Source organism: Panthera tigris, chromosome E2 (assembly GCF_018350195.1).
Source record: "Panthera tigris isolate Pti1 chromosome E2, P.tigris_Pti1_mat1.1, whole genome shotgun sequence".
Classification (NCBI taxonomy): Eukaryota; Metazoa; Chordata; class Mammalia; order Carnivora; family Felidae; genus Panthera; species Panthera tigris.
In genome coordinates, this window is record NC_056674.1 from 50,242,723 (window position 1) to 50,261,047 (window position 18,325).

Genomic DNA, 18,325 nt, shown 5'->3' on the forward strand with positions numbered 1-18,325 from the left:
GAATGTCCACTTGTCAAATTAAGCACTTTGAACATTCAGTAGAATCTCAGTTCTACCCCGTGTTGGGAGTTATAACACCTAGAAATGAACATAATTAACACAGGCTTCATCCATTTATACTAAATTCTTGTTTTTCTGTATTATTCTACAATTATGAGAAGTTTCGTATTTTGGAAATTTGACTTTATTAAATTCCATACAGGAATACAGTCTTACTGGCATTTCTATCCAATAACAGATTTTTAACTAATCTTCTTCCCGTTGTCTTCTGTTTCTATTTTCATAAAAGGAGCTGGTGGCTGGTCTCCACTTGTGTCAAACAAATACCAGTGGTTGCAGATTGACCTTGGAGAGAGAATGGAGATCACCGCTGTGGCCACCCAAGGGGGATATGGGAGCTCCAACTGGGTGACCAGCTACCTCCTGATGTTCAGTGATAGTGGCAGGAACTGGAAACAATATCGACAAGAAGACAGCATCTGGGTATGTTTCTTTAACAGAATGCATAGTCTCTCAGGGAAAAGAAGCAGAGTCATCCCTGTGTGTTGTTTACGAATCTCTTAAACTAAGTTGAGACACAGAATCTTGGGAATTACTTAGAAAGCATTTTTCAAGGAAAAATGAATTAATATTCATTTTCTATTCTGTTTCATGGTATAACTTTTGAAAATACTAAAGGTGAGTGAACTTATCTCAGAGACCCCAGAAACTGAAAAAAAATCTTACTTGTCCACTACCTAGCGTGGAAGTCTAAGAAATAAATAAAACCTGTCATTTGTTTTTAAGTTTTATCCAATAACCTAGTGGTTTTTGCATGGTCTTCATTTAAGGTTGGTTGACAGAATTTTTTCCTTTTATTTCCTCTGATGCCTCTGAGATTTCTGAACATCTCCTTCTCTCTCTAGTATTTGGAGGTTGGTATATATAATATTTGGAGTATTATATATGATATAAACATATATATATGTTTTTGTATATAAAACATATATGTTTTGTATATATAAACATATATATATGATTTGTATATAAACCATTCTCTAGTCTGTTAAAAGTGTGTAAGTGTGTAAAACGCTGCATGTTATTGGCAGGGGCATGGCTCCTTAAGAGAGACTGACAAGGAGGCAGTTTGCAATATGGCGGGTGGTATTTGTAGTTGGCTGATCACATATAAACACCTGGTGGAAGAAGGAAGCTGTAGGCTGTTTGCTTGGTGGTGAAGAAAGGATTTCTTTGCTAGGAGAAGGGTATTGGTTTGGATCTTATATGGACCAGGGACAACGTGCTGCAGTCAAAGAACTTTCTTTTTTTTTCTTTTCCTCTGGCTGAGCTGCTGGAACTAGAGAAAATGAGTAACTTAATGAAGCATCATTCTTAGCACACAGATAATTTAGAAGCCTATTTGGGCACATAATGATAATTTTCTTTGATCAGTCAATTGCCTCTCTTTTGAAAGTTCCTAGAACTCAGTCATACATTATCAACTCATTGAAGAAATGGACTGCGATTTACTCACCTTTGTGTCTCTGAAGCATTTGGTGGCCATTCAATGCGTGTTTATTGATGTAAATTGAATTGAGAAGAAGTAACCCAGGTCTTTCTCTAGAGAGAACAACAGTTGGGCTGGAAGAAGTTGCCTATAAGCATTTTTAAGAAAAGCTGCCTTAAAATCCTAAGCAAGCTGAAGTGTAGAAGAGTGAGAAAAACTGGATATTACGGTTGAATTAATTTCATGAGAACCATTCAAACTAGGGATAAAATAAACAGTAATTATGAACCAATAACAATGAAAGCTTAATGAGGTATTTATTTTAACTAGGTGTTTGGATCATCCTTTACTCTTTTTCTAAATTAAGTATTGGGTTTTAAACTAGATAAGTAGAGGTTAATTCATGCTAACATATAGATGTGTTAAGTAAAATGTACGTTTTTGACATTTCTTAACATGATATATCAACCATGAAAATTATTTCTCCGTTATTCAGTTTTGGGGCAAGTCAAACCTAGACCACACCACTTGCCTTCCTTTGCTTACTCTTGTTAAGGTGAGGTTCTCAGGGCTGCCTGGGTGGCTCCGTCGGTTGGGCGTCCAACTTCAGCTCAGGTCATGATCTCACATTCCATGGGTTCGAGCCCCGCATCTGGCTCTGTGCTGACAGCTGAGCTCAGAGCCTGGAGCCTGCTTCCGATTCTGTGTCTCTTTCTCTCTGCTCCTCTCCTGCTCACACTCTGTCTCTGTCCGTCTGTCTGTCTCTCTCTCTCAAAAATAAGCATTAAAAAAATTAAAAAAAAAAGTGAGGTTCTCAGGGTGACATAGAGGCATAATGATATCCTTAACCAATCCAAACTAATCAATGTAAAGACAGATGGCATCTATCATAATTACTTGCCAAGGTAATATTATTTTTTATGCTGTGCTTTGATTTGTTTATTCATTCTCTTCCTCTTTTGAGTGTGAACATCCTGAAAATAGAGGCTGTACCTTCCAACCTGTCATCTCAGCATCCAAATCTGTTTTTCATTATTTATTTATTTGTTTGTTTATTCATTTTTAAAATTTTTTAATCTTTATTTATTTTGAGGAGACAGAGAGAGAGAGCACGAGCAGGGGAGGGGCAGAGAGAGAGGAAGACACAGAATCCAAAGCAGGCTCCAGGCTCCAGGCTCCGAGCTGTCAGCACAGAGCCCGATGTGGGGCTTGAACCCACGGACTGTGAGATCATGACCCGAGCCAAAGTTGGACGCTTAACTGACTGAGCCACCCAGGTGCCCCAAATCTTTTTTTTTAAATGTTGATTTATTTTGAGGCGGGGGAGAAGGGGCAGAGAGAAAGAGGGAGAGAGAGAATCCCAAGCAGGCTCCATGCTCAGTGTGGAGCCTGACATGGGCTCAATCTCACCACGGTGAGATTATCACCTGAGCCAGTATCAAAGGTCTGACATTTAACCAGTTGAGCCACCCAGGTGCCCCTTGGCATTCTAGATCTTAAGAGTTCCTGGCTTGTTGCAGGCAAATGCTAAATGTTTGTTGAATGAATGAATGAATGAATGAATGAATGAATGAGGGAATGAATAAATGAATAAAAAATGCATTTTATTGTAGTGACTGCTTCCTCCTAGAATCAGTTATGTCTTTTAGTGCATTTATGTTTTACCAGTTTAATATACCTAGAGTTAGGATGCACATTTCTTTACCCCCTATAAGTTTTGAACTTTTTATGGGAGAGGGTTTATCTTTTTCAACTGCATTTCCAGCATTTAGTACCCATTGTGGTATATCGCTTTTGTTGAGGTTATTACAGAAAAAAAAAATCAATGAATGAATGGATTTGAAGACATTGATCTCCTATTCTGGGTCTAACTTTGTAAAGAAAAAAAAATCTGAGAGGTATTAAAAGAGCTCATGTTAATGTCATCAAGAGATAAAATACATCAGAACAAAGCAAAAAATGATTCAGAGAAGCATGCAAACATGGGGTACAGAATTCTAGAGATTTGGAAATTAGTGGAATACGCAGATCATTGTAGATTGACTTTGTCAAAACAGCTGGGCTCACCTGGGTGTTGAAGAAAAAGCTTCATAACTTAGATTATAGAAGGATTAAGAAAGCTATCCCATGTAGCTGGAAAAGAGTAGACAACAGCATGGACTTTGGCGATATCCAGAGGTACAGTTTCCCACAAAAGAACCAGGAAATCTACTGGTCAGAATGGACTGTCAAGGTCAGGAAGGTCTGAATGATAGTTTTGGATATGGTAAAGAAAATTGATGAATGACTTTGAGTGTCAAGGTCAAAATTAAGACTTGGTGCAACAGGTACCATGACTACACCGAAGTTACGATGTAGGTGAAACAACCCACATCCCATACCACACACATCCTCCTGATGCCTGCTCATCCCAGGTAGGCTGCTGAGTTCTATCCTGCTCCCAGTTACGCAGGTACCTCTCCGAGGGAGGCTCCGTCTCCGTGAATCTACAATTGCCAAAGCAGGAAGAATGAAACATGGTGAATTATGCCTAGTTCTTGCCATTTCACCTGGAATAACACAGATCACTTCAACCTGGATTGTTTTTTAGCCAAAGTACAATTTTTAATTGATGTACATAGTAAGGACTTTAACCCACTGCTGTATTTTACAAATATAGATTTTCCAGAGTCGTTTTCTTTATTTGGTATTTTTTGGCCCATTTTTAAAAAAGGTATTCTGAGTTATATACAGACTGTACAAAAAATGCCCATTTTATTTAAGAGCTTCACATTCTGCCCCAGATGATAGAAATAAATCTATGAAAGAGGGTTAGGGAACATATAAGCCATTATACAAGTATGTGATGGAAAAAGGAAGAAGAGACAATTGTAAGTTTAGAAACAAATAAAATAAAACCCATCAACATGGATTGAAATGCTGCATTGAGGATCCTCATTCTCCCTTCATTTGATCCCACCTCGAGCGCTGGAGAGAACAATGGCTTCTATATACCTGAAAGGTTTAATAAAAGGCCCTGATGCTTCTTACAAATAATCTTTAAAAAGAAAGATGAAGTATTTATTGTCTCTACAGGTCATGCACATATTTGATAGAACTGTAAACTTGACAGATATATGATATTTTGTAAAATCACATATTAAAACATTTCTTTAGAAAAAAATTTATAGTCCAGGCCCATAAATGTAATTTATAGAAACTACTCTAGTACTTGGCATGTAAATATTTCACAAAATTAGAAAATGCAAGCCACTAAAATGGTTTCTCTCAAAATGAAGATAAAATAAAATCCCTCAACATCTATGATCAAAGGGCTTTTCAGCCAGTTTTATCGTAAGTGATTGAAAAAGTGAATGTAAGGTGTAATTTCTGCTCATTTAAGGACAATTGCTAAGATATCATGAAAGTCACATCTTAGAAACTATTTTAAATAGATAAACATGTGCAGGAACTTTATAGCTAAATTATCCAAATGGTCCCTGATACATGCCCAAGATTCTTTGACACTCCAGACTATATAGGCAAGGAATGGGAATGGTACCAATTTTATGAATTGTTTCGGTAAATATGATTGTTATACACAGAATAGTTTGCTTTTTGTTTTTTTTATGAATGTCATTTGTACCTGGTTTTCCAAACAAACAAACAAAAACCTTTAGCGTATTTCTAAAGTTAGAGTAGTTTTATTTTGTTTCTTATTTTTCTTATTTTTTTATTATTAAAATTCTTTTTGATGTTTTATTTATTTTTGAGACAGAGAGAAAGCATGAGCTGGGGAGGGGCAGAGAGAGGGAGACAGGGACCAAAGCAGGCTCCGTGTTGACAGCAGAGAGCCTGATGTGGAGCTTAGACTCACGAACAGTGAGATCATGCTCTGAGCGGAGGTCAGATGCTTACCCGACTGAGCCACTCAGGCGCCCCTTGTTTTTTACTTAGAAGTGTTTAATGTCATGATTCTGGGTTTGTTTTGTGAAAAACACAGAGCCCCTGTGACATAGTAATGTAGTCAATTAGGTAGAAGTATCACCTGTCCCAGAATATTCACACCATTATCACTGTGAATGATTGAGTCGTCAACTCTCAAAGCCACACAGTGCAGAAACACTACCTGCAAAGATTTTAACATGCATTTGTTTCAAATCAAATAAACATGTGGCCAGGGGAGTTTAATAGAAAACCCCAGGAGGCAGGAATACAAGCGGGAGGGGTGCTGTAAGCTTGCTGGACTCCATGCCATGCAAGACACATCTTTCCTCGTCCTTCCCCTCTGTCGAGCCCTTATTCTAGCAACTTAAACCTGCAAAAATCATTTGTGGGGTTTCAAAGCACAACAGTACTAATGCCGTGTATGTCAACGTGTCAAACCATCAAGTTGAATGCATCACAAGACTTGCCTCAGTACTTGGACAGAGGCCTAGAGAATGCCTTAAGCTGCATCTGTCTTTCTGGATGGCCTCTACTCCGATGCCAAAAAGACATTTTTAATGGAAGTTGCTATTATTTGTATCGTCAGGAAATCTCTTGATGTATTTCTATTTAATCATGACTTCTTCACCCTTTTGAAAATGATTAACCTAGTAGTGCATGCTTAAAGGTGGCTGCATCTGGGTTTTTAATGTGGCTTCAGTCATGGGTCTGAACAGTTGGTTTGCTAGGCACCTTCTCTATCCTGTAGTGTGGTTTCTTTCACCTCTGCGCATCCGTGCTCATTCTCTAGTGTGCTCTGTGAGTCCCTTCTCATACACTTCTTTGGACACACATATATATGGGAACTTTGTATCAATATGTAATGCACAAAATACATATATGGGAACTCCCATGCATTTCAGGTACACATAAACAGTGATATAAGACAAATGGTAATGTTGTTTCACATTCTTCAAAATGATCTGACTCTAAGCAAGCGAAGTAAAAATTATTTGAACAGAGTGATTAGAGTTAACAGGAGATTAGATTTGGTGCCCTCCTCAGAGGGCACACTCACACTCAGGATCGTTCTCAAATCATCAACCAGGGAATAACATGTGTTAAAGACACGTTCCAACTTGCGTCTCACATTCTACCGTGTCACAGTTCAGTGATAACAACATGACCCCCTTTTCTCCATTCTTTCTTGCCATCGCTGTGATCTGATGTCGTAGATGTCTACTTCCGGCTTTTCTAGTTCCAGCCTTGGGAGACTACATTTGGAGTTCTCTCTCGGAACAAGTCTGTCCTTTTGAAATGTCTCTTTTGTTGTTAAGACCTAGGCATCTAGGTCTCTCTGTAAACCAATGCATTAGGCTCTCTTTCCTAATTTTTGGTTTTTTAAGTTCCGAACTTACAAGCATGTTTTGATCAGAGAAAGAGATAGAAAAATATATAAAGCTAGAAAGGAAGTGACAAGATTTGGCACTGATACAATATAATGCTTAAAAATCTAAGAGAATTATTTTACTATTTTTTAAGATGGTAACTCAGTAATGTGCCTAACAACAAAATTAATTTTTAAAATCAGTAATTTATCTTCCCACTTACAAATAACTACATAGACAATACAAAAGGAATACATACTCCACTTAAACTAGAACCAAAAATGAATAAATATCAAGGTAAAACTTAGAAAAATGTACAGGATATATAAAAATAATATTTAGAATGTTACTGAAGGGTATAAAAGAAGACTTGATTAAATGGCAAGTCATATCTGTTTTGAAGTGGAAAATAGTATCACAAGCTACTCATTCTACCTAAAATAACTCATAAAAATGAAATCATTCTGAATTTCATGTATAAAAAGTATGAACAAATACATAAATTAGCAAAATAACAGTAGTAAGGAGAACCTACATGTTAGAAAAATTTTATAAATCTATGTTAATTAAAACATGTTGATACTGGCACGTGAAAACATAGTGAAAGAATAAAAGAGAACATCCATTACTAAGTCCAAATACCATTTAGGGATTTGCCTGAGATACACGTAGCATTGAAAATATGTGAGGACTGCTAGGAGTTTACCCAAGGGATACAGGAGTACTGATGCATAGGGGCACTTGGACCCCAATGTTTACAGCAGCACTCTCAACAATAGCCAAATTGTGGAAAGAGCCTAAATGTCCATCAACTGATGAATGGATAAAGAAGTTGTGGTTTATATACGCAATGGAGTACTACGTGGCAATGAGAAAGAATGAAATATGGCCCTTTGTAGCAACGTGGATGGAACTGGTCAGTGTTATGCTAAGTGAAATAAGTCATGCAGAGAAAGACAGATATCATATGTTTTCACTCTTAGGTGGATCCTGAGACACTTAACAGAAACCCATGGGGGAGGGGAAGGAAAAAAAAAAAGAGGTTAGAGTGGGAGAGAGCCAAAGCATAAGAGACTTAAAAACTGAGAACAAACTGAGGGCTGATGGGGAGTGGGAGGGAGGGGAGGGTGGGTGACGGGTACTGAGGAGGGCACCTGTTGGGATGAGCACTGGGTGTTGTATGGAAACCAATTTGACAATAAATTTCATATATTGAAAAAAAAAGAAAATATGTGAGGAAATGTATATAGTCAATAATGGAACTTAGTAAGCTATAGTTTCTAGAAAAATAAGTAACATTTTTATATCAAAATGGATTCCAGATGAATTGAATATTTAAAAATAATACAGGGGCTCTTGGGTGGCTCAGTTGTTTGAGCATCTAACTCTATATTTTGGCTCAGGTCATGATCCTGAGATCGAGCCCCACGTTAGGCCTCCCAATGAGCATGGAGCCTGCTTGGGAATCTCTCTCTTTCCCTGTGTTCCCCTGCTCACACACTCTCTCTAAATAATAATAATACAGACATAGAAAAAAGTAATAGAAGAAAACACAAGATGATGAATAGATAACACACATAATATTGGAAGGCACATGTCTTTCTAAGCAAGAGAACCAAACCCAGGTGCCATCGAGGAAATGATGAAAAATGAGATAATATTTAGAGAGCTGCGTGAAAAAACAACATAAACAATATTAAAAGGAAGAGTATAAATTGAAAAATATTTGTAGCCTCTATGATAAAAATTGAAGAGTATAAATTGAAAAATATTTGTAGCCTCTATGATGGCAGTGCCCACTTTGATTCACCAGCAGCAGTGGTCCTGGGTTGAGATTGATATTCAGATTGACAATGACTGAATGGACTTCATTCACCTGCAAGTTTACTTAGATTTAAAAAGCCAAAACATAAGAGACTCTTAAAAACTGAGAACAAACTGAGGGTTGATGGGGGGGGTGGGAGGGAGGGGAGGGTAGGTGGGTGAGGGGTATTGCAGAGGGCACCTGTTGGGATGAGCACTGGGTGTTGTATGGAAACCAATTTGACAATTTCATATTTAAAAAAAGGGATACAGGGCAGGCAATATCACAGTGTGCACAACAACAGCATAATGGATGCTTAGTTACACTGAACAGCTTCTAAATATCCCCACAACTTGAATTGGGATAAACGTGGTCACGGTGGGCAAGGCTGAGTGGGTGTGACCACCACAGATCAGGAAAGCCATCAGCTTCAGGGCACCTTCAGCTTTCATACCTTGCCAATGACATAACTCCTCAGAGATACCTGCCAACCCCCTTTTTGTTTCGGCGTGCCTGCATCTCATCACTCTCACGTTACTCACTGATTACAGGTGATGTCTGTCGTTCCCAAATGTTGCAGCTTATTTGAATTCTGATACCCAGGTAGCATCCATGCCAATCAAATAGTATTTGGGATGGAAACCAGGTATTGGGATTTTAAAGAAATAGTACCAGGCGATTCCAATTTGCTGCAAAGTGTGGGAACCATTGGATTACTCCATAAACACACTTGACAACCAAGTATAGATTCTTAGTTCCGTACAAAGCATAATTAGCAGGATGCCGATGTATCTTAGATCCAGTAAACTCCTGTGCATTCCTCGAGTGTATGTTGCAAGAAGGATTTGGCTAAAGATCAATGCTAGGTAAAAAGAGCTATAAACCAGATGTTAACTCAGTCCTTCTAATGAGAAAGATGGTCTAATATGGTAGCCACTAGCTATCTAGTGCTATTTAAATTTAAAACTCAATTAACTAAAATGAAAGAAAATAAAAATAAAGTTTCTCAGTCACGCTAGCCACATTTTAAGTGCTGAATAGCTAGCTAGATGAAGCCATTGGTTACTGTATTAGTGCAGTTATAGAACATGCCCATTATCTCCGAAGATTCTATTAGCGCAGGTACCAAATACTCTTGAAAATTAATAATAAAAAATAAAGCTTTATTTTTTTTAAAAAGGAAGCAAAATATAAACAGGCACTGCCTAGAAAGGAAAGGATGATATGTAAGTATGTGCAAGCATCTACCACCTCATTCATTATCGAAGACACGCGCATTAAAACAGGTGTCAGTGTGGTTTATATACACAATGGAGTACTACGTGGCAAGGAGAAAGAATGAAATATGGCCCTTTGTGCCAATGTGGATGGAATTGGAGAGTGTTATGCTAAGTGAAATAAGCCATACAGAGAAAGACAGATATCATATGTGTTCGCTCTTATGTGGATGCTAAGAAACTTAGCAGAAACCCATGGGGGAGGGGAAGGAAAAAAAAAAAAGAGGTTAGAGTGGGAGAGAGCCAAAGCATAAGAGACTGTTAAAAACTGAGAACAAACTGAGGGTTGATGGGGGGTGGGAGGGAGGGGAGGGTGGGTGATGGGTATTGAGGAGGGCACCTGTTGGGATGAGCACTGGGTGTTGTATGGAAACCAATTTGACAATCAATGTCATATATTGAAAAAAAAATAGGTGTCAGCATTCCCTAAAAGACTTGAATAAATGAGAATGTTGGAACTATAGTGTTCTTTGGACATAATTTGCCAAGTTGTTTTGTGTAACAAAGTAATGTCTTCTTTAGTTTTAATAGTTACACATTTAATATGATGACTCTTCTTACAAAATTTTAACGACGGTATGAAAACCGTGGTATTATGGGTACTACTGTTTAACACAAGAGGAAGCTAAAAATTGATTTTAAAGAAAAGCATCTAAAAAGCGAGAAGGATGAACACTTATTATGGCCCAGAATCTTCTGTCGATAGGTTTGTAGATAATATAAGTTAAGGTCTATAAATAAAAGAGTGGAGGGATTATTTGCTCAAATAAAAAGAAATACTCCAGGCATTATTCTGTATGCATTATATATTTATTCAGTTAATCTTCACAATCCAGTGAGTTAGGAACTCTGATAATGCCCAGTTTGTGTATACGAAAACAGAGATGCGAAGGTTATTTTCCCAAGGCCACACAGCTAAATGGGGCAAGATTTTGCTCCTCAGGAACCTGGCTTCTATATCCCCTATGTTACAGGTCAAAATATTATGTGTATAAAATCAGCATTTTGAAGGAGAACCCAAATGATTTAAGACACAGAAAACATTGCCATAGGGGGTCCAAAACAGTGTTGCCTAATGCTTTAAATCTATCCAGGTATATAATCTGCACCAAAAAGTAACCCAAACTCCAGGGGTTAATCCTGCAAGCTCACTTGCATTGTACATTTGAAATGTATGCAAGAATATTCACTGCAACGTTGTCTGCAGCAGCAAAATGATATTGATTGAACCCAGCAGCCGTATATCACTCACTTAAATAAATTATAGCACCTCCACCCAATGGAATAACTTATGGCCATTAAAAACAGATGATGCAAGAATATACTACCATTTCTGGAGTGGGTTCCAAAACTGATGTGAAATTTTGAAAGTGAGCGGACATTTGATGCTAAAGAGTGAATCTTAGGGACTGAAGAGGAAGAGATGGGTGGGGGGTGGGCGATGGATGGAATATTTGTTTATTTATGGAAGCACAAGTAAAGATTAGATTTATATGAGGTTTCAAATAGGGCAAAGTAATCTGGATGTGGAAGAAACAAAGGAGAACAAATAGAGGAGAACAGGTAGGAAATAATTCAATTATCAAATTTTTAAGAAAAACAGTGACTATTTCCTACTTGTTGTATAATGCTATAATATTTAATGATACTATAAAGCCTACGTGAGTTATCAGTCTGTAGCATCATATGATATTTGTTAATGCTTATTTTAGTAGTGGTCTAAAAAATATATTTGTCTAATGGGTGGGTGGCAGTCTGACGTGCATGTCATTAGTCTTTGATCATGTTATTACAGATTAAAAAATACTTGAGTTCTGATGCTAAATTGATCTCTGAGTCAGTGCCCAGTCAGAAAAACCAGAATCACTCCAGGCCTCTGAAACTGCACAGTCATCAGAGGAAATTGGTTACAGGTGACGGAAAAGCTGATCAGCCAAACGTGAGGCGGTGAGATGACTCAGAGCTTAGTGACAGCAGGAAGATGCTATAACGCCAAGGGCCGGAGGGAAAAAATGAGAAGGTCATGCCTCCAGAGCTTAGAGGCTGACGTTGTCTATTAGTGCTAGAATCCTGGCAGCGGCTTCCCAGTAGAGGATTGGAGAAGCAAGGGTGTCCTTTGGGAGCAGGAGCCTTGTGAAAAAAAGACTCAGCCACTACCAAGAAGCTGCCCAGGCAGAGCAAGAGTGGGGAGAAGTATCCTGGCCCCTCCCTGCCCTTCACCTGCCCACTTCTCACCAGCTCCGGGCTGGAAGCTTGCTAAACCAGGAGCCTACAGTTCTCAGTCAGCATCGCTCAGCCCTCGCATGCCTCAGAACAGAGCAGGGAAAGGGTGATACGTGGTTCTAAGTGAAACAAGCAGATGACCAGCACAGCCCTAAGGACAACTCACCTCAGTGTGCTGCTTTTTGTTTCCTTACAGAACGAGGGTGCAGGTGGAATCCAAGTACTTACTGAGTGCTGTCTCATTCCCTTCCAGCTGCAAAATTGCATGCTTCCCCATCGACCCATAAAGAAAGTAGATCAGTAATATTTTGATACTGAAGAAACTGAGATTTTAGATCCTAAGTTCCGACCTAAGGTCATGTGAATAGTTAGAACTTTTATAAAGTTTTACATTGAGCTCTCTTCCTTCCTAATATCGGTAAGTACGCAAAGCTAGCAAAGAGCAGTATTGCGACATACCGAGAGAAGGGAATCCGTGGTGCATATTCACATCCTTGGTTTAGGGTCATATTTTACACATAATCTACTCTCAGGCGGTAGAATGATGCTAACTTTAGTAGACTGTGGATTTAATCCTTTTTTGTTTCTCAACATATGTATTGTAGTTCAAGGTGTAGGTTTGCTTTCAGTGCTTTCAGTGTGGGAGAGTTAGCATCGCTCTGTTCATCAGCAAACATTGTGCAGGTAAAGGCCAAGGCTTGCTGCAGAGGACTAGGTAGAAGGGCATATATGTGGATTAATACACATTTGTTGTTGCCTCCGGGATGGGGTGACTCCATGCATTTGGTGTACAAAAATCAGCATGCCACTCTATTTTACTGAAATGTTTTGCTTGGCTGACAGGCCTGAGGGCCTGTCCAACCCCAAAACTGGTTCGTTTCATTGACCGCTCCCTTGGGTAGGGTGAACCACACCTCCGGACTCCCCCACTCAGTGATTGCTCTTAGGACATTCACCAGGGTGCCTTGTGCTCTCACACTTCTCTTGTGGGTATACTCTTCATTTATCTCAGGCAGGCTTGCCAAATATGCTTCAGTTCATCCCCTCCAACTTGGGGCCTTCTAACCACTTACTTTCTGGTCCCTCCTGCCCTATCACTTCTCCTGTGTTCACTAACTCATCACCAGGGTCTTGTTTCCAATGACATCTGTGATAGTGTCATTTCCACGGAGTCCTTATGGATTACTTTGCATGGTTTGTATAACCTTAATCGACTGGATTTCAAACGCATGCATGTATTTTTCATTCTCTTTCACTGTACTTACACATTTCCCTTTATTCCAAATTATACACTCACTACAAATAAATACCCAAATGCTACTGGCTAAAATGCATACCATTTCTTAATTAAGGCTGTGAATTTCTAGGAGATAGAAACCATGCTTTTTTTTTTTTTTTTTTTTTTTTGCTAATGTGGTTTGGAATAAATATGAATAATACCGTGATAGTAAAAGGAAACACTTTTGTGATTACTTAAGGTCCAAAGTACAAAAGTCTGGTGATGTGTCTGCCGGTTGACAAGGCAGAGGTATGTGTATGTACTGAGATAAGGCATCCATATAATATTCTGTATGAATATGTAGAAGAAAAACTCTTAGTCATAAGAATCAGAACTTGAACCAAATGTCTTTATCCATCCATATTCCCAATTGCCTTTAGGAGTTATACCTCATTGCCTAAGATTGTCTTTGTATATAATTATCCGCATCTAACTACTTTCAGAAGCATTCACAAAGAATAATCCTTTGGCCAATTTAGAAGAGTCATGCTTTAGAAAAGATTCAAATGTTAGGGCATTTGTGCAGAAGTAGCTGTGAGTATGAAAAGGAGAACAGAGGAAGCAAAAATACTAGGAAATATTCTACAGAGCTGTGTCTATAAATCAGAGAGATGCAGCTCAAAAGAAATCATATTTGATTTGTATTCTGCAAATGAAATTTTTATTTGGCTGTGAATGCCTATCTCCCATTCTGTATTTCTTATTGTTATTATTAATCTCTCATACCGAAAGGTTGTCTTCTCTTTGGAATCTTGAACATTTTAAGTACTTAATAATAGGGTTCTTTTTCAATAAGAGAGAGAGAAGACAAAAATTGCTGGAGCGGTGCAAAGAGATCCTCAGGGAGCAATGGCTTTATTACAATATGTCAGAGTCATCATGAGTTGGGGGTGGGCTGGGGAATAGCAGTTTCAGGAAAAAGTTGTGTTTATTTTAGCAAGTTGGTGGAAAGTTGCAGAAGAGTGTCCCAAGAGCTGCAAAGCTATTATGGTAATAGAGGTTCCATCTTTACACTCTGAAATAAAAAGAGGTAAAAAAAAATTTTTTTTCACGATGTCACTTTGGAAATAGATTTTCTACCCTTAGATTAGAATAAATGCATGGATTAATGAAGTTCACAGTGATGTTTATACTCTCCTTGAAAATCTGCATGTTGGGGTGCCTGGGTGGCTCAGTCGGTTAAGCATCCGGATGCTTCGGTTAAGCTTCGGATTGTGTGACTTCCTCTCTCTCTCCCCCTCCCCTGCTTGCACCCTGTGCTCTCTCTCTCTCAAAAATAAATAAAACATCTCAATTAAAAAAAAATCTGCATGTCAAAGATGACAGATAAATACTGAAACTTCTCTAAATTAGAAATTGTTCTGTCCGGTCCCCTTTTCCCCATAAAATCAACCCCCCTTGGATACATGTATAGACAAACACTGAATTTTCAGGGTGCCGACCCAGAAAAGAACCTCCCCATGGCTCTGAGAGCACAGCTTAGGCTGGAGACCGCAAACGGGCACCTGTGGTACCACGCATGTGCAGGAGCAGAGAGCGTAGATTCTTAGTTTGATGCAGGGTTGCATTGTGCAGGCATAACTGTGGTGGAGGATAGCAGGACAAGGACACTGTGGGCTGGCACAAGCATAGAGGAAGGGCAGTAGAGAGTTAGCACCATAAGAAGGAGGAGGTGAAGTCGAGGGGGCCCTGGCAGAAGACTGTATTAGTCGGGGTTCTCCAGAGAAATGGAACCAACAGGATGTACATAGAATTATTTTAAGGAATTGGCTTATATGATTGTGGAGGTTTGATGAGTCCAAAATCTGCAAGGTAGACTAGAAAGCTAGAGGACCCACAAAAGAGTTGCAGTTTGCGCTCCAAGGGGTCTGCTGCCACAATCCCCTCTTCTGGGGAAGTCAGGCATTTTTCTACTCAGGCCTTCCACTGATTGGATGAGGCCCACCCACGTCTGGAGAGTAATCTGCTTTATTCAGAAGTCTACCGATTTAAATGTTAGTCTAATAAAAAACACAGTCCGTGAGTTCGAGCCCCGCGTCGGGCTCTGTTCTGACAGCTCAGAGCCTGGAGCCTGTTTCAGATTCTGTGTCTCCCTCTCTCTCTGCCCCACCCCTGTTCATGCTCTGTCTCTCTCTGTCTCAAAAATAAATAAACATCAAAAAAAAAAAAGAATGGGAGAAAAAAAAATATTTGGCGGCCTACGATCAAAGAGTAGAATATAAGCACTTACCATTTTAAAAGTGGTGCAATCATAAGAAATGATTAAGGACCAAGATATGGGCAGGGAAATGTTTAAAGAGGAGCAGGCGAAGGCGGTCCACGTCCAGGATGTTTTATAGAGCGTCCAAAGGATACAGAAGCAGAGAGATTGCCGTGGACATGAGGTGACCTGTTGTTTGGGGAGCACCCGAGCCGAGGGGGACAGGATTTGCTATTCCCTGCTGATATTCATAAAAAAGAGAAGATAGTGTTTCCTCTCTTTTTTTCTTTTTCTTTTGTTGGCTTATTTTCATGAGGAAGAAGGAAAAATTATATGAAATTGCTAGGAGACCTATAAAAATACTTACTGACCCCATGGATGTAGAGATTTTGGGAAAAGTATGTAAACTTCACATTAGATCCCAAAGTGCTAATTTGGATGTCATGGGACATGTGAATCTCTTTCGGAAACACCCTCACAGACACACCCAGAAATCATGTTTTACCAGCTATCTGGGCATCCAACCCTTAGCCAAGAAAAGTTGACATATAAAATTAGCCATCACAGATGCCTTTCACTCTGCAATGTACCACAGCTATTATAGGATCTAATTAAATCCAAGCCCTCCTTTCTGGTCCTTAAATCACTCCAATTTACAGAAAGACATGGGAAATAGGAGAAAAGAATGTAAGAGGATCATGATGTTTGCAAGTGACTGTGGAAGGTATTCCAGGGAACTTGACATATCCTGAAAGAAAATGAAATCAACAGGAGCACTGACACTTCACTTCACTTCACTTCACTACAGTGTAGAGGTGAGACGGTTTTCTTCTACTAGTTGTCATTCTAATTTTCTTTTCCTTTAAAAATTTAATTTGTAAAATCCATTTTATCTTTCAACTGTCTTTGGAGTTTGGAGTTGCATTGGTTTTACTTTCTGTCTTTTTCCATTTCTGCTTTTAGCTGAGTTAACTCCAAAATATGCTACTCTTCCTCTCACTGATTTCGTCTTATTATTGCCATTATACCTTGTACATTGCAGCCAGAGGTCACACTCTAATTACTCAGATGCTGTTTTATCATTCAGGTGAGATATATCTATTAATCATGCTTTTCCTCCCAATAGAACTGGAGATTAACCAAGCAGTGGCATCATCTTTTGAGTGACTTCTGCTATTCTGCTGCTGATTTAGTAGTTATGTGCACACATATCAGTTTCAATCACTACTGACTGATCTTAGCTGGTTCTGACCAGGACGGTGGTCCTCATCTTTTCTCTAAATTGATTCATGGATGTGTAATATTCTGACCTCCTGTACTGTACTTGGGTTAATGACATGTGAAGGATTTCTCTGTGCATAAGTTCAGATTTAAAAAGATACGCTTAACATCTATATAATGGTGTACATCTTGATGACCTCAGGGTATGAAGTCCTTGACTATGAGTATATTTGTGTGTCTAGTTTAATGATATTCAGTCAAATACTTGATGTGGGGAGTCAGAGTTACGTGGTGAATGTTCTACATATTTTTTGAGAAAAATATTGTATCAGCTGAAACTCAGGTTTACTGCAGTATCTCAAGACATTCTAGGTCCATTATATTCTGCTGGAAAATGTGTTCAAAATGACCCAATGCATTTCGGGCTAGATATACACTATAATTTATTTTAATTTGAATAAGAAATAATATCTAGAGGGCTTGTGGCATGTAGTGTGGAAAACTGGTGGGATTGTGGGTGGTGATATTTATGCTTGCTGAGGGAATCATACTGTTTCTGGCATAAGCCTACAGGACCAGGATTTGTTTTTGCTGTCAAACTCCGCACCTCTCTGTATCACATAATTGGTCTTGGTCTCATTGATAAAAAAGAACGTTTTAAACTAAGTTTATGTTTCCTTCAGATTGCAAGATTACTTTGAAATCAGTGCTATTATATTTTAAAGGGACATGATGGGCTTATATTTTATTCTCTATCTTTTTTCTGCTCTCCGCCTGTTTTTTAAAAGCTCATGATTTTGTGAATAGACTCAAGCAAAGTATAACAAATAAGATGACTCAAGAAGCAAGAAATGACTCAAGCCCAAGAAATGAGCTTGAAACTAAATGTGATTAAGAGATGTCTTTTTTTTAAAAATATTCATCAATTGCTTATTTGTAACTGGAGATACTACTATATAGTTGAAAAGCTGTTTTCTTACCAGTAGGCATTACTTGGAAAATAACAACATGTACTTGAGCCATGCATAAATATTTAAAGGTTCTGATGATGTAGCAGTTACCAAGGATAGAGCCAATGAGTGCTCAGGAAGTCATATATATAGGATGCTTCTTCCACACCACAAGCATCAATATGTGCCCCTTAGAATGCTAAGGAAAAATTATGATCTGTCATGAACTCAGTTACTTTAAGTTAGATGTCTGCTATTATAACTGTTACTATACTGTTATTAACTACTGACTGCCCTGGACCTTGTCTTCTGTTACTCTCCTCTGTAAATGTGCTCTGCAACTGCTCAAGTTTTTCTCCATACCTTAGAACCTCTTTTCTCGATCACCCGTTATCATTTACCCACAATTCCTTTGTCCTGAAACCGAAGTTATCAGTACTTTCAACACTTTCTTTCCCAAAATGCATTTCATCAGATGGGCTGACTTTTAAAATCTAACAGTTTTAATGAAGGAAACTTTTTTTTTAAGTTGACATTCTCCAGATGCCAGCAGTCCCTAGGGACGTCAACACAGAGGCCACTGGAATCCCT

At 38.7% G+C, this 18,325-nt stretch overlaps 1 protein-coding gene across 3 annotated transcripts in view; it reads left to right on the top strand.

Annotated features, from left to right (window-relative positions):
* CNTNAP4 (contactin associated protein family member 4) overlaps positions 1 to 18,325 on the top strand; it is a 250,253-nt gene that overhangs the window by 75,212 nt on the left and 156,716 nt on the right. For all 3 annotated transcript variants that reach the window (XM_042969646.1, XM_042969647.1, XM_042969648.1), the window contains exon 3: positions 290 to 483. In XM_042969646.1, the coding sequence (XP_042825580.1) occupies positions 290 to 483 (194 nt within the window). The remainder of the gene's footprint in view (positions 1 to 289; positions 484 to 18,325) is intronic.